The following is a 14,549-nucleotide window of genomic DNA, read 5'->3' as shown; positions in this document are numbered from 1 at the left end:
ATGGAAATGAAAACGCATGAGTAAATATCTCTAATACAGTATTTAGAAGTTACTATACATACATGGTACCTTTTCCTATTCACTGATTTGCCTTTCCCCAGCTACTTTAGGATTAGCGTCTTAGTTACTTTTCTCATCACTGAGACAAAATATCTGACACCCAAAGTTAAAGGAGGAAAGGTTTATCTGGCTCACAGTGTGTAGAGGTTTCAGTCCATAGTTGGCTGGCTCCAAGGCCGGGTGGCATGGCACAGGGGCACCACAGAGGAGAAACAGTCCATGGCAGGCAGAAGGCAGCAAGCGACGACCTTCTTTCTGCCCCAGAGTTGGGGCAGCCTTAATCCTAGCGTGGCACCATGGATCAATCCCAGCACCACACACACACTAGATCCAGCCATGTCTGAAAAGCCCCACCTATGACACCATGAGGCTTTGGGGCGACATCTAGATACAAGCCACAACAATTAGGCTAGAGAATTTAACCAGCATATGTGCAGTGCCCTTTATCTAGTATTATCTCTGTTAATCCCATCACAACCTCAAAGATAGTTATTATACCTACGTTCCAAATGAGAAAATTAAAATTTACAGTCAAATAACACACCAAGCAGACACAATTAAAGTGATCCTCTAACATCATAGTCTCTCCTTCCATAGGATCAATATTTCACAGACCCACAGATGTAAGCCTGGATCCTAGGCTAACACTTGTAAAGCTCTCATTAAATGCTGAGCACTATCCTAAGCACTTCCGTATACTGATCTAATCCTCCCAGCAGGGAGCTCCCTATTTCCAGTAGCTAACCCATCTGTGGCATCTTACCTTTTGGTGTCCAAATCCTTTTGGTAGGTAGTTCACTTAATGTCACACACGGCCTCCTCCTTGGTTTGCTGATACACCAGGCACCCATGTTGGCATCAAGAATAGAGAAAACCTTTGGGGATGATGCCCAGGGACTGGATTTTAGATAGCCCTAGATCCAACTATGTCTGAAAGGTCGATTGCCCAGTCACTAGGCGGGTCTCACCTTACTGGACCTTCTCTCTTTCTCAGATCTCACTTTCTCCAGCATCATCTGGTTCCTCCGTTCCTTAAGATGGAATTTGCTGACATATTTGTGAAGAAGAATATGTATTCTTGTCTCTGTAGCACCCTGTTGAGCCACATTTTTTTCCTTAATTGTGGTGCTGGGGATTGAATCCAGGACCTCGTGCGTGCTAAGCAAGCACACTGCCACTGAACTGCATGCCCAGCCCACAAAAGGCTCTTTCTACAATCAAAATGGCTCATCCAAAGTTTAGCCAAAACAAAACCAGTTCTATTTTTGCAGACTTCTGCCACTGGCTTTAAGCTAACAGTAATGACAATAAAAGAGACAGTAAGTCCTTTGCAAATAAATTGTCTGATTGGCACTCTGGCAGAAAAGCTGTCCTGGTGTAGTCCTCTTATCTAGGAGTTTTTTCAGAATCCTAGAGTAACAGCACAAAAAGCAAGGAATCTATCAGCATGAATTTTGTTTTGTGATTGTCCTATACTTACTGTTCAATTTTGATGCACAAAAGAATCACTTGAAAAAAAATGCCGTCTGTCTAAAAGAGCAACTCTTATACTCTTCTTTTATAGGTTTTTTTGGACCAACACTGAACAGTTTTATCCACATCCTCATGTACTCCTACTATGGACTCTCAGTGTTCCCATCTATGCACAGGCACCTCTGGTGGAAGAGATATCTCACTCAGGCTCAGCTGGTATGTTGTCTCCCCCAGTCTTCTCCGTGTAGCTCATGGATGAAGGAAAAGAAATCTAATCTCCTTAGCAGCAGCCTCTTAATCTGGGACAAGGCTATTTTTTTTTTTAATAAAAATGGCCTTTTAAGAATTACATTTTGTGCATTAAAATGTCTTTGGGTATGCAATTAGCTTATAATGGAAAGAAAGTTCCTTGCTTTTAAATGTAGATGAATATTTTTAATATGTTAAATTATTTTTATTTAAATAATTTTAGCTACTTTTTATGAAGGAACTATAATGGACAGTTTTATATATTTACTAATATTAATTTCAAATAAAATTTCTGGAGAGAAAGTGGGCCACTTCCGTATTTTGCTGAGTTTAGCCCTGCAAAATGCAGAGGGCAACAGTGGTTGCTATCTAAACTGAGGCCACTGTGCTGAGGCCTCTAGTCTTGGGCCTGCTTCACTCACCTCCCGCCTCTGCCTGCCCTCCTAGGTGCAGTTCCTCCTCACCATCACACACACGCTGAGTGCTGTGGTGAAGCCCTGCGGCTTCCCCTTCGGCTGCCTCATCTTCCAGTCTTCCTACATGATGACACTGGTCATCCTGTTCTTAAATTTTTACTTTCAGGTACGTGAAATGTCAATGGTCATAAACTGTGCATTTTTACCTTATATGTTGCATTTTACTGATTAAATCTTACAGTAGCAAAGTTTGTGAGTAAATTCAGATAATGGTCTACAAAGGAAAAAATAAAACCTGCATGCTTAATTCTTCTCCCTGCACACTCTTCCTTGAAAAAAACCACAGCTACTGGTAATAGACTAGTAGCTATTCTGTTAAAACTTCACATGCGTGCAGTGAAACATACTCATCAAAACCACTGTGACTTAGTTTTTAGTTTGCATCATGTATGATCACTGTGTTACTAAAATCTGATGAAATCTTCAGGGTAAACAAGTATAATAAGACAGATACAGGAAAACTTATATAGATGGAGAAAACACTTGGGCACAGTAATTTATTAAATTCAGTAAGCCTGTATCAGCTACTTTGATGTAGACCACTTGAAAAAAAATATCCTTTAACATGAATCAGTATGGAAATGTCACATTGGCCTTTTCTTAATTCAAGTGTCACTTTCTTTTTAATTAACAATTTAAATGAGAGAGAGCTTCAAAGTGACTGTTATCCAAGTACCTATGAAAGATAACAACAGTATAGGTCTCAGGTGTTTGTGATTTTAAATTGCTTTCCTTCGTGGACTGGGGAAATGGAAAGCTTCATCAAAGAGATGAGAACACATTTATATCAAAAATGGTACTTCTAAAGTTGTATTCAACCATATTTGCTTCCTTAGATAAATAAGAAGTGCTGTCTAATTTTTTAGTTTGCATTTGCTGAAAGTTAACCCACAGTGGTTTTGTACAATTTTGGGAACTGAACTTTTGACAGCTTTTCTGATCTGATACCTTGTGTATCTGAAATTGAGCTAACTAGGCTTTGTCTCTTATAAGAGAATTTCTAAAAAGTAATCGTCAATGAAACCAAACAAAGCTGCACACACGCATTGTTAAGGGGAAGCCTCTGGAATGCTTTTTTGTGCTAACACTAGAAGAGAAGCGGGCAGACAGCAGGGAGCATGTCACAGCACTGAAAGCTTTAACCCCACATGAGGGTTCACACTGAATCTTAGTCCTAAGCTTGATATACAAAATTTCAGCCTTAACCCTTGTTAATACCAGTGTTGTTTTTTTTTTTAAGTGAAAATGAGATGAGATCAGATCTTTTGCCAAAATAAGAAGGCTGTGGCAGGCTGGGGTGCGGCTCAGTGGGAGTACACAAAGCCCTGGGTTCAATCCCCAGTACCAAAAGAATAGACAAAAAGCCAAGTCAAGGCCGAATCCCAAGTGTTGGTGCTTTCAAAATAACAGCATTTTCACTTAAATTATATATATTTTAAAAATTACATTCTTTCCAAGTGAGCAACTAAGGTGGAATAATTTGAATGCTAATCCCATAATATGCAAATCCTGACCTAACATGAAACTTTTCATTAACTGTCAAGCATTTATCTTGGTTTTTACCTTGTTTTTATCTTTGCCCAGAGGCATGTAGGTGGTCACATTACAAATATGAATTCTGATTAGAAAGTCTGTGCCCAAGAAAAACATGTGCTGTTTTAACTATCTTCAGTATTAAAGGCAAGGTCTTATTAAGGAATCTTTTTTCCCTTTTCTTTTCAACATATACACTGATCCAACAGACATACCGAAAAAAGCCACTGAAGAAAGATACACAAGAGCTACCCGCAGAGAAAGAAGTCAGGAATGGTCTTTCCAAAGCCCACTTCACTGCAGCAAATGGAGTGATGAACAAGAAAGCACAATAAAAATAGAGTAACGGAAAAAGCAAACACATTGCACTAGCTTGGCAGAGTCGCTTGTTTTAAAGCAAAGACTAAATTGAAAGTTGAATGTTTTAGCGTTAACTAATTTCTTTGGCGGTTATAAATCATTTGTACCTAGAATGTATTAATATATTGCCATTAGGTTACTCTGTTAACTGAATGTTTTGGTCAGCACTGAGGTGAGGCTGAACTCTACAGTCCTCAGAACAGGTGCAGCTGCCCCTCCTGCCATCCCACCATCCCACACAGAGGTGCCCACACTGGAAACCGACTCTGTGAAGCCACGCATGTCGTTCTGTGCACACAGCACAGCCAGGAACACAGGGCATTACTTTTCATAGCAGGTTTCCGGGTCCTCAGACTAAACTGTGTACCACAAAATGTTAATGAGGTTGTAAATACAGGGAATATTCTAGTCTACATTAAGCACTAATTATTGGTGCATAATATTGCTTTTGTTTCTAAGCAATATTAGAATCAACTCCAGAAAAAAATTTCAATTGGCGGTGCTGGGGATTGAACCTAGGGTCTTGCACGTACGAGGCAAATGCTCTGCCACTAAGCTACATCCCCAGGTCTGGAAAATATTAAAATGGAATCATTTAGGGACAAAAACCTAGCAAAACCTCTCTCCCCTCAAGCCAGAGTCTTGTCTGTCAGATTTTCAAAAACCACTTCTAAACTTAGTGATATAGTAATAAAATTTTAGTTATTCTAAGAAGGAAAAAATTTCTGCCAAATCCTCATAACTCAGGGGGTTTGGCTAGGAGTCATTTCCTAGTTTTAATTTGGTCTCCTTAATTATTCATATATTCTTGTCTACTCCCATGATAGTGAGCCTTGGTTAATAAAGACACGTGCTCCATACTAAAACCTGTGTTGCTCTCTGGCTGCCCATTTCCTTTCAGAATAAAGACTGTAGTCTAATCATCCCTTTGCTTTAGGATGTATATATGCCACTGGATTATTATAAATCAGAACTAACCGCAATGTGAAGACTGCATTTGTCAACTATTTCTTGTGAGCCTACTCATGAATATTATCCCAAACACTCGTATCAGTCTTTGAAGCTTATTTTAGATTTTGAAAAGAGAAAAAGATGTAGTTTGGAAAGATTTCAACACTGGGCCACAGTGAAAATGCCTTTCCCTGCTCAGAACCGTGACCTCCACATAGAACCCAGCTCAGCCAGAAGCACTAATGAATATTTTCTTTCTCCCCAGTGTTGCGCTATTACTGTTAAACTGTACTGACAGTGAAGCAAATATTTTCTAAAGATTATACCATATAAAACAAGATTTGCCAATTTTGACACTTTATTTTCTTTCCTACTTTATCTTTTTTAAAATGTAAGTTTTTAGGTCATAAAATCAATATCAAATATTGAGCACAGGAAAGGCACTTTTCACCTTTTCCCCAACAATGGTGCTTTTCTACCCCTTTTTTACTGCCCATTTTAACTCTAGTTTTAAAATTTCACTATTGGGGGCGACTTTTTAAACTTATTTCATGTAAACTACCCTTTCTCAGGACTCTGGCATATATTTTGAAGGTGACTAACACTTAGAAGCCGTCAGGATAGATGCACTGTGCCCTGTGACTCCCTTCTGGCTGGGTTTCTGTTGGCCCACTGACTGGTGCCCACCCGCCGTTTTTCTTCTAAATGCTTTTCTCGAACTGACCTGCCCCTGGTGCTCACCACCTTCTGAGTCTTATCATTTACAGCTGTATTCAGCGTTTTGTGCTCTTCCAGGAACTGATTTTGAAACAAGGGCTAGCTTTGAGCATGACTATTATCGTACTGCTATGACAAGACCTAGATCGGACTGTGGAGAAAGTCCCTTTGAAAAATGACTTGAGTCCAGTTTTAGTTCTCAAGCAGCCAGAATTTGTTATCAACGTGCATTCTGGGTAGAAATGAGACTCAGGGAGGAGACACACATCGCTGGTCATTGTGCGAAGCCTATTCTTCATTGGCTAAGACACACGCTCTCACCACGCATTGTACCTGCAGTTCGGGGGATTTCCGTGGGCTTCGTGTCTGCGTGGGACAGTGGGAGTCATCCTTACCCGAATGACAGTCATGCACCTCTCAGTACCAGGCAGCTTCAGACCACTCAGATCCAAGCAAAAATCAATTCTAGTCGAGCGTAATGAAAACACTGAGCCTTAAACCATTCAAGGGCTGATAAACACACAGAGCTATGTGAGCTGAGCCACAAAATTGTAATCAGGTGTTTTAACCTGTCATTAAGTGTTGCAACTTTAAAAAACCAAAATTTTACTTTATTGTGATTTTCCTAAAATGGAGCTGTAAAAAAAAATTGCTATCACTATAATTGTTAAAAAATGGAAACTGTTTTCCCAAATCACTTTCTCTTACCCCAGGAATGAAAATACTTTAAAAAAAATACTGTAAAGTTAGTAATTCCCTCAATTTTTTAAACAAAATGAATTATTTGGTGAATGAGATTAAACTTAAAAATTTTCAAGCCATCAAAATTATATATTGAGCTAGTTAAGCATCTTGATAAATAAAATTCTCTCCACCCCATCAAAGTATTTCTTTCAGGAAAAAATTGTATTTACTATGATGAGAAGATAGCATTTTATATGTAAGAGACCATTCTAGCTTGTCTCAATATTTCTACATCATTTTTGAATGTTTATAGAGGTTACTTAGAAAATAAGGATATGACCTTTTTGTTTTCCTTTAAAGGAAACCTGTATCTTGACATAGTATCATGATTAGGATGGCCAGGGAGGTAGGAAAAGCCATTTTTCTTTGTAGATTAAAAAAACATTCTGTATGAGTGTTGTATAATAAATTGATTTTTACACTAAAAGTATGTTGTGACTTTTGTTATGGCCCAAAGAAGTTAAAATGTGTGTTTACATGGTATTCCAAATGATCACTCAGGGAGTTTTTAAACAATAAAGTGATGTTTTAGCAATTAATTTTAAATGTTAACTCTTTATTTCAATAAGCAATGTGCTTTTATGTTAACATTATGTTAACATAGTATTTATATACCAAGACGAAGGTACTTCAGAAGATGGTCACTCATGAACATTAAAGACCAACTAGCTAAGTAGAGGATGCAGTGATTATTACACATTATCATATGGTATGGGGAGCCTGGGGAGGAGCCCGAGGTTTGGGGTGAAGATACTGGGCAGAAACGGTATCGGGTAAGGGCACCTGGGCTGTCTGCTGACAGAAAGCCTCACTGCAGCAAGGCGCAGGAACGTAAATGAGCAGAGTTCATGCTGAAGCTCGGACAGACACCAGTCAAGGGTGTAGGGCAGAGTCACAGCCTGGCACTTCAGCAGTGTAGAGAGTGCTTTTGAATAGGATGTTGAGGATAACAAGATTCAGAAGCACAAATGGTGTGCTGAACACATCAGTGATGAAGTGACTAAAACTCCTGGGGAGGAACAGCAGTGCAGCAGGGCGTGTTAAGGAAGCAGAAAGGCGGGGAGGCAGGAGACTTCATTATAACCATGTGAATGGGAACTGGGTTGAAGGGTGAGAGGTCAGCATCTTAAAGAGCTGCTGCCTCATTATTTTCCTTCATTATTTTAAACGGGGTGGAACCAACTCCTTATAACTGAATTTTTAAAAATAAAAGATAAATTCCATGTCTCTATGGAAGACCTAAGTACCTGTTGCAAATTAAAAGAGCCTAAAGTCTCTCCATTCCTTCATGGAAGGAAAAGTTCAGTGTGTTTGTATTACAGCAAGCTTTTCTCCAAATCAAATTACATCCACATATTTAAGGAGGAGCTCCTCTCAGGGTCCTCGAGGAAACGGTTCTCACAAGGTGAACTACAGTTGCCTAAATATTTCTTAACCTTCAGGAAAACATCACTTTGAGTCCTGGGTGGGGGGGAGTGGTGACAGCTCTCGATTTACAGGTTGTTTTCCCATGTTAAAGGGAAACCTTGGAATAACACTAAGTGGACAAGACAATCTGCGACTCACCCTGGCTGAGCAGTCTGTCAGTGCGGTCATTACGGAGCCCAGGAGAAACCTGTTACAAAGCTGCAGCTGAATCATGATTGGCAGATTGATGAGACCAAGTTCAGCCACCCTCCACCCTCAAAGCCCTCTGCACATACCTTGAAGTCCACGTGCACTGTGGTCGGAAACTGCCTGGATGTCTTGGCACGGGGCTTGTGCTCTTACATTTGCAGAGGCAGGTTGAGGTGAGGGCTGAGTGGGCTGCAAGGAAGGAAGCAGTAAGAAAGTGGGGGGCCTGGATGGGACGGCAGAGGAGAATCCTCAAGATTGACTTTCCCACTTCATTGCTCCAGTCACCCTTGGCTTTGAACAAACCCTGCAATGAAAGCAGCCCATTAGAGCCTCAAGCCAGTGAGAGCTTCCTCACAGGAAGGAGACCGAGGAAGGAGCCGCGTGGGAGGGACACAGAAGGGATGGTCCTTCATGCCTATCTGGTCGGCTCACGTGGAAAGCACAGAAGCCACGTGTTTCAGGCATGGAACAGGGATGTGGGGACCAAACAAGTACTTACAAGAGCTGCTGCAGAGGGCGGAGGCCAGGCGCAGAGGGACAGAGACAATGCAGGAGACTGAGGCACAGGTGGTCATGAGCTCGCTGGGGCGGGAACAGGGCTATTCCTCCACTGGAGTCAAGAGGTGTGGGCCAGAGCTGGGGAGGGTCCAGGTGCCACCCAGCATCACCAGGTGGGGGACGCAGCTGACGCAGGGCATCAGTCCCTCCAGGATGCCTGGTGGCCCAGCCTTCTCTCCACATTGCCCGAAAAGCTGCATCCATGTCCACATCCTGCTGTCCAGCCCGCCCCCTCCAGCTGGGCCAGGGCAGGGTGCTCACACACACCCTGGCACAGCACCCTGCATGCTGCTTTTCACATTTTTTTATGTAAACATTTGACTAACATCTCCCTGGCGGAGAATTAGGATCTCAAAGTTGGTACTTTTCTGCTTCCGTTTCCATATTCGTATTTGCCTCCTTTCCATCATCCTAGAAAAGCCCTCTCATCTGAGAGCTATTTCCAGCAGTATCCCCTCCTCCAGGAAGCCATCCCCGACCACCAACATAAACGATCCCACACACAGTGTTTAGTTTGCACCTCACCGATGGCTTATGTCACATACAGCATTGATTGACAGCTCCCTGGATGTCTTACTGTCCTCTCTAGATTAAGTTCTTAACAGCTAAGATCATGTCTTATCCATCCTAACATCTTCCCCACAAGCTAACTCAAGAGTTTATAGAAAACATAAGGCCTGGGGATTTAACTCAGTAGTTCCGGCGCCTGCCGCGCAAGCACAAGGTCCCGAGTTTGATCCCCGTACCCAAAAAAAAAAAAAAAAAGATGTGCTAAGAGTTTATAGAAAACAGTCACTCAAATATATGTTCCATAGAAACTGGAAGTCATGTTTCTAGATGCCCTTCAATGAAGAGTCAGTGTAATGCCACCAACCTCCACCCCAAGTCACCAGAAACTGCGAAACTTGAACTGAATGTACCTGAATGAAATGAGGTTAACCACATTTATTGTTTGGACTTAAAAGAATGCCACGTTTTCAATAAAGCTTTTAACAATGTATGAGCGCTTAGCTCATTCAAACATTCTGAAGAAAAAAGATGACAACCCAACTGGATTGTAAACACTTTTTAGGCAAATTAAACTATAGTATAACTTACTAAATTATAGCACATAATGAATACTGTTCAGTCTATAATCTTTGCCTTTTCTTATCCAATCATAAATTTACTTTTAGATCACCTTACAGTAGGTAGATTTCTTTTTGTAAAATAAATTCAAACACTCAATGGTATATGTGGCTTCATGCACTTAAACTTCATGAGAGCATTTAGTGATTATCACATGGTGAATATTTCTCCTCTGCTAAAGATGGTAATTCTGTTAAAGTGCTGGAGAAACTGAAACATCTGCAGCTCCAGTGAATCTGACTAATACCTTTATTTCCCAAATACACCACCCTTTTCACCTGAGCTATTTTCATCATTTTCAAATTAATTCCTCCTTTAAAGAGATACACTAAATTGTATTTATGCTGATGCTGCTGAAGTTTGGGGCTCCACAGAACTCAAAGACATTTTTCAAAAATCAATGTCACTTTTTAAAATCATGAGAAAAAGCAACATCAGTTGAAGTTAATGAACATCTTGACCCTTCTATTATTTGCCCGAAATTTAATACAAAGTTTAATGTTTGTGAAAAAATGGATAACAAAACCATGATGAACTACCAACATATTCTATTTGATTTCAACTCAGAAGTTCCCAGGAATTGTTTAGAGTAGAGAAAGTTTCTTGTAATGGGTGAGAGATAAAAACCGAACGAGCACCAAGCTCACAGCAGGGATTGTGTGGCCCAAGCCAGTGGTAATTCCATCTTCATTTTCCTCTTCCGGTGGCTCAGACTGGTGGAAAAGGAAAAGGAGAACAATAATCAGTCAAGGCTGAACCATCACCTCTCGGTCCCCTCAGAACTCAATGAGCCAATATGAATGTCACCCTATTAGCTCCGTCACTAACTGAGGTATCAGCGAACTTGCAGCCTACATGGCTCCTGGGTGCTAATGTCAGTGCCTGTGGTGGGAACTGCCTTGGAGTCAAAATTATCTGCAAATGTCTCTTAAATGTGGGCCACTTGGAAGCCGAGTGTGCTATCTCTCATGTTTTTTCCTTCTGTGTTGGGAGAAAAGGCAGCTTTTTTTTGGTTATAGGTGGTTTGGCTTTAGGGCCCATGCTGTATGAAAATTACATGCTGTTGGCATTGGCCAGAAAAGACATGTGGATCAATGGAACCGAATAAAGAATTCAGAGGCTTCTGCCTCGCAAGCACAAGGTCCTGAGTTTGATCCCCGGTACAAAAAAAAAAGAATTCAGAGAACTACAGGGACACTTAGCTAACTTATCTTTGACAAAGGGGCCAAACACTTTCATTGGAGGAAAGACAGCCTCTTTAACAAATAGTGCTGGGCAAACTGGCTTTCTACATGCTGAAGATTGAAGCTAGACCCATATCTCTCACCATGCACTAACCTAAAACCAAAATGGATCAAAGATCTAAATATTAAAACAGAAACACTTAATTTTCTGGAAGATGTAACAGGTAAAACTCTTGAAGACATGGGTATAGGCAAAGTCATTATGAATGAAATGCCAGTTGCACCAGAAATATTATAAAGAATCAACAAATGGGATCACATTGAATTAAAAAGCTTCTGTATAGCAAAGGAAACCACCAACAGAATGAAGAGACAACTTATAGAATGGGAAAAAATTTTTGCTAGCTAGTCCTCAGACAGGGCTAATGAATAAAATATATAAAGAGCACAAAAAAGACCCCCAAAATTTAAAGACCCAATCAAAAAATGGGCATCTGAAATGAACAGACACTTCTCAGATGAAGAAGTAGAAACAGCCAATAAATACATGAAAAAATGCTCAACATTACTGGCCATTCAAGAAATACAAATTAGGGCTGGGGATTTAGCTCAGTGGTTTCTCCACCTGTTGCACAAGTGTGCAAGGACCTGAGTTCGATCCCCAGTACCAAAAAAAGAAAAAGAAATACAAATTAAAATAACACTAAAATTCCATCTCATACTAAAAAGAAATCAACCAATAACAAATGCTGGTGAGGCTGTGGGGAAAAAGGAACCCTTCTCTATTGTTGGTGGGAATGTAAATTACTGGTACAATCACCATGGAAATCAGTATAGAGATGCCTCAAAACACTAAAACTAGAGGTTCTGTTTGACCTAGTTATTCCCCTTCTAGGTATCTTCCCAAAAGAGATAAAGTCATCATAACATACGGACACAAGCATACCCATGCAGCCCATATGCCCACCAGCAGATGAATGGATAAAGAAAATTTGGTATTTATATAACAATGGAGTACTACTCTGCCATAAAAAATAAACTTGGGCATTTTCAAGTAAATGGATGTACCTCGAGACCATAATCTTAAATGAAATAAATCAGATGCACAAGTTTAAATATCACATCGCTTTTCTTGTGTGAGAAACCCAAAGTATAATTAAGGAAGAAAATAGAGGATAGACATTAGGAAATAGACATTTCTAAATGGGGAGGTGAACAAGAGATGGGACAGAGGGGAGGGAAAAGGAATCTGAAGGAAAATATTCGAGGGGAGAATAGAAATAGCTTTCGTAAATGAGGAGGGAAGAGAGGAGAAGGGGCCAGTAAAAAAGAATTAAGATGTGTTATGTACCTACAAATTCCCTATGGTATTAAACTCCAGTTTAAAAAAAAATTACACTGTTTAAAAACATCACACTGTTAAGAACCAGACTGACATTAAGACCAATGAGATGCGCTTAAACAAGAGGCAGGCAGGACCTGCTGTTGATGGAGGAGCAGATTCTTAAGAAGGAGCCAATTCCCACACAAGCCCAGCACACACCCACTGAGAAGGGCAGACAGAGCCACCGGTGCCGTGTGTTCCCCTACTGCTTAGCGAGTGCGTACAATTTAATTCAGGGATGGCAGACCTTAGAGTTTCCTACCCAATATCTGTTCTCCTCAGCTATCTCATGAACAGAACCCCACCTTTTCGAAGTAGGGATGGTACCAGGCTTACATTTCCATGGCAAAGCCCAACTGACCTCCAAGGCTGCTTGACAAAGTCCCAGCTTGGGGAAAAGAAGGGTGGAACACATCGTACCCTCATATTTTATTTTTTTCTTGCCATAATGTTTAAAATTGTTACTCTGGTCACAGGAGTCATTGTGTTTATGACTAACAACAAACTCTCCATGAGGCAAATAGGCAATGATGTATTGAAATCTGTTCTGGCTCAAAAGTCCCAAAATTCCAGTTTCTCTTAGTTCTATTGCCACATCCACTCCTAAAGAAACCCCTCCTAAAACCCCCTCTGTTTCCCCACTACTATGACTCCCCCTCTTATTGCCGACCTTCTTATTACTAAAGGGGTCTTATGAAGAGGTTGAAAGGACAGACTTTAGATGTAAGAAATAGTGGAAAATGGGAAATAGAAAGAAAGTTAAGACAGATAAATACACTAAGGAGGCAAGTTACTCAGTTTTTCTCAAAGTACTGTAAACATCTCCTGCTCATGGACCATGAACCCAAATAACACTTAAGCAAGATGAATAGAGGTATAGAGAGGTAGAGAGCTAATAGCAAACTATATTAACCATTGTGCAGTTTCTCAAGGGCTAGCTGGTGACCAGAAGTTTGACATTTAATTAATTAAATCTTGCTCGTACCCCCGCTGCTATAGAGAATTTAATTAAGTTACCCTCTGGAGATTTTGATTAAGTTACATTCTGTTCTACTTAGGTTTGGGAAAATAAGGGGACAACTGTGATTTTTAGGAAATGTATTAATGATGTTCAATGATATGAATCAGTTTAGAAAAATATACTGTTTAGTAAAAATAACCTTTACCTCACTAGATGTTGCTAAGGCAACCTAAAATGTAAACATGTTCCGCCCAATGCTCCCTAGCTAGTGCTTAGAGATATAAAAATAAATCAGACCCTGAGACTTCTCAGAGGGAACCTGCACATTGCTTGAGAAGGTTCTTTTCTCACTTGCTGGCCCGAGACCTCTCCCCTTCCTACCCTGCATCGACTGCAGCTGGTCTGCGGCATTTCCACCTCCCCAAACTCCCTTGCAGTAGGGTGTGCTACCTGTCCATTTCTGGCCAGTGAGATGGTGACAAAAATCTATTGGTTTGGGCTTCCAAGAAGATGGTTTACCTGATCTTAAGAGGGGACAGGGGTGCTTTTACCATTACTTATCCCTTTCTTCCTAATTGAAGAGTAGACGAGATACCTAGAGGTAGAGCAGTCATTCTGTGACTATAAAACCGAACACTGTACAAAGAAAGGCAGAGCAGAAAGCTAAAGGAAACTAGGTCCCCGGTGACTACTTAAAGCTGCTATACACTGGTGTGGATTATCTTGCTCTGAGCTGCTTTTCATGGGGGAAAAACAAAATCCCTGTTTGGTTTAGCTGGTGCAGTCTGATTTCTGTACATGTGACCACATGCAGCATGTACATTTAATTCACATTTGAGCCAATTCTCTGCTAAAGCTAGGAATTATTCCAATGTTCTTAGCTAAGATTAGTCTTTTCCCTCCATATTTTCTTTCATTTTCTTTTCTTTTTTTTTTTTTTTTGAGACAGGATCTAATTGTGTAGTTCAGGCTGGTCTTGAACTCACTATGAAGCCCAGGACAGCCTCGAACTCACAGTGATCCTCCTGCCCCAACCTCCCTAGTACTGAGATTCTCCATATCCTCTTTTAGTCTTATTTTAACTTGGAGATTTGTTATCACTGCTGTTTCCTCAAAAGAAAATACTATTTTTTTTCTTGATAATGTAATTCAAG

The 14,549-nt window shown here is 40.5% G+C and overlaps 2 protein-coding genes across 4 annotated transcripts in view; one reads left to right on the top strand and one right to left on the bottom strand.

Moving 5' to 3' along the window:
* Elovl2 (ELOVL fatty acid elongase 2) overlaps nt 1–5,815 on the top strand; it is a 62,013-nt gene extending 56,198 nt beyond the window's left edge. For both annotated transcript variants that reach the window (XM_087181772.1, XM_087181771.1), the window contains exons 6-8: nt 1,625–1,749; nt 2,230–2,364; nt 4,001–5,815. In XM_087181772.1, the coding sequence (XP_087037898.1) occupies nt 1,625–1,749; nt 2,230–2,364; nt 4,001–4,126 (386 nt within the window). In that variant the 3' untranslated portion in view covers nt 4,127–5,815. The remainder of the gene's footprint in view (nt 1–1,624; nt 1,750–2,229; nt 2,365–4,000) is intronic.
* Nucleotides 5,816–10,097: 4,282 nt separating this feature from the next.
* The window catches only part of Sycp2l (synaptonemal complex protein 2 like), an 86,066-nt gene continuing 81,614 nt past the window's right edge, over nt 10,098–14,549 (bottom strand). For both annotated transcript variants that reach the window (XR_015439304.1, XM_021260659.2), the window contains one exon: nt 10,098–10,579. The gene's annotated coding sequence lies outside the window, so the exon portion shown is untranslated. The remainder of the gene's footprint in view (nt 10,580–14,549) is intronic.

The sequence above is a fragment of the Heterocephalus glaber genome, unplaced genomic scaffold (assembly GCF_053883595.1).
Source record: "Heterocephalus glaber isolate CG9 unplaced genomic scaffold, H.glaber_assembly_v1.0 deba00001472, whole genome shotgun sequence".
NCBI lineage: Eukaryota > Metazoa > Chordata > Mammalia > Rodentia > Bathyergidae > Heterocephalus > Heterocephalus glaber.
This window is presented reverse-complemented; position numbering and strand designations above follow the sequence as displayed.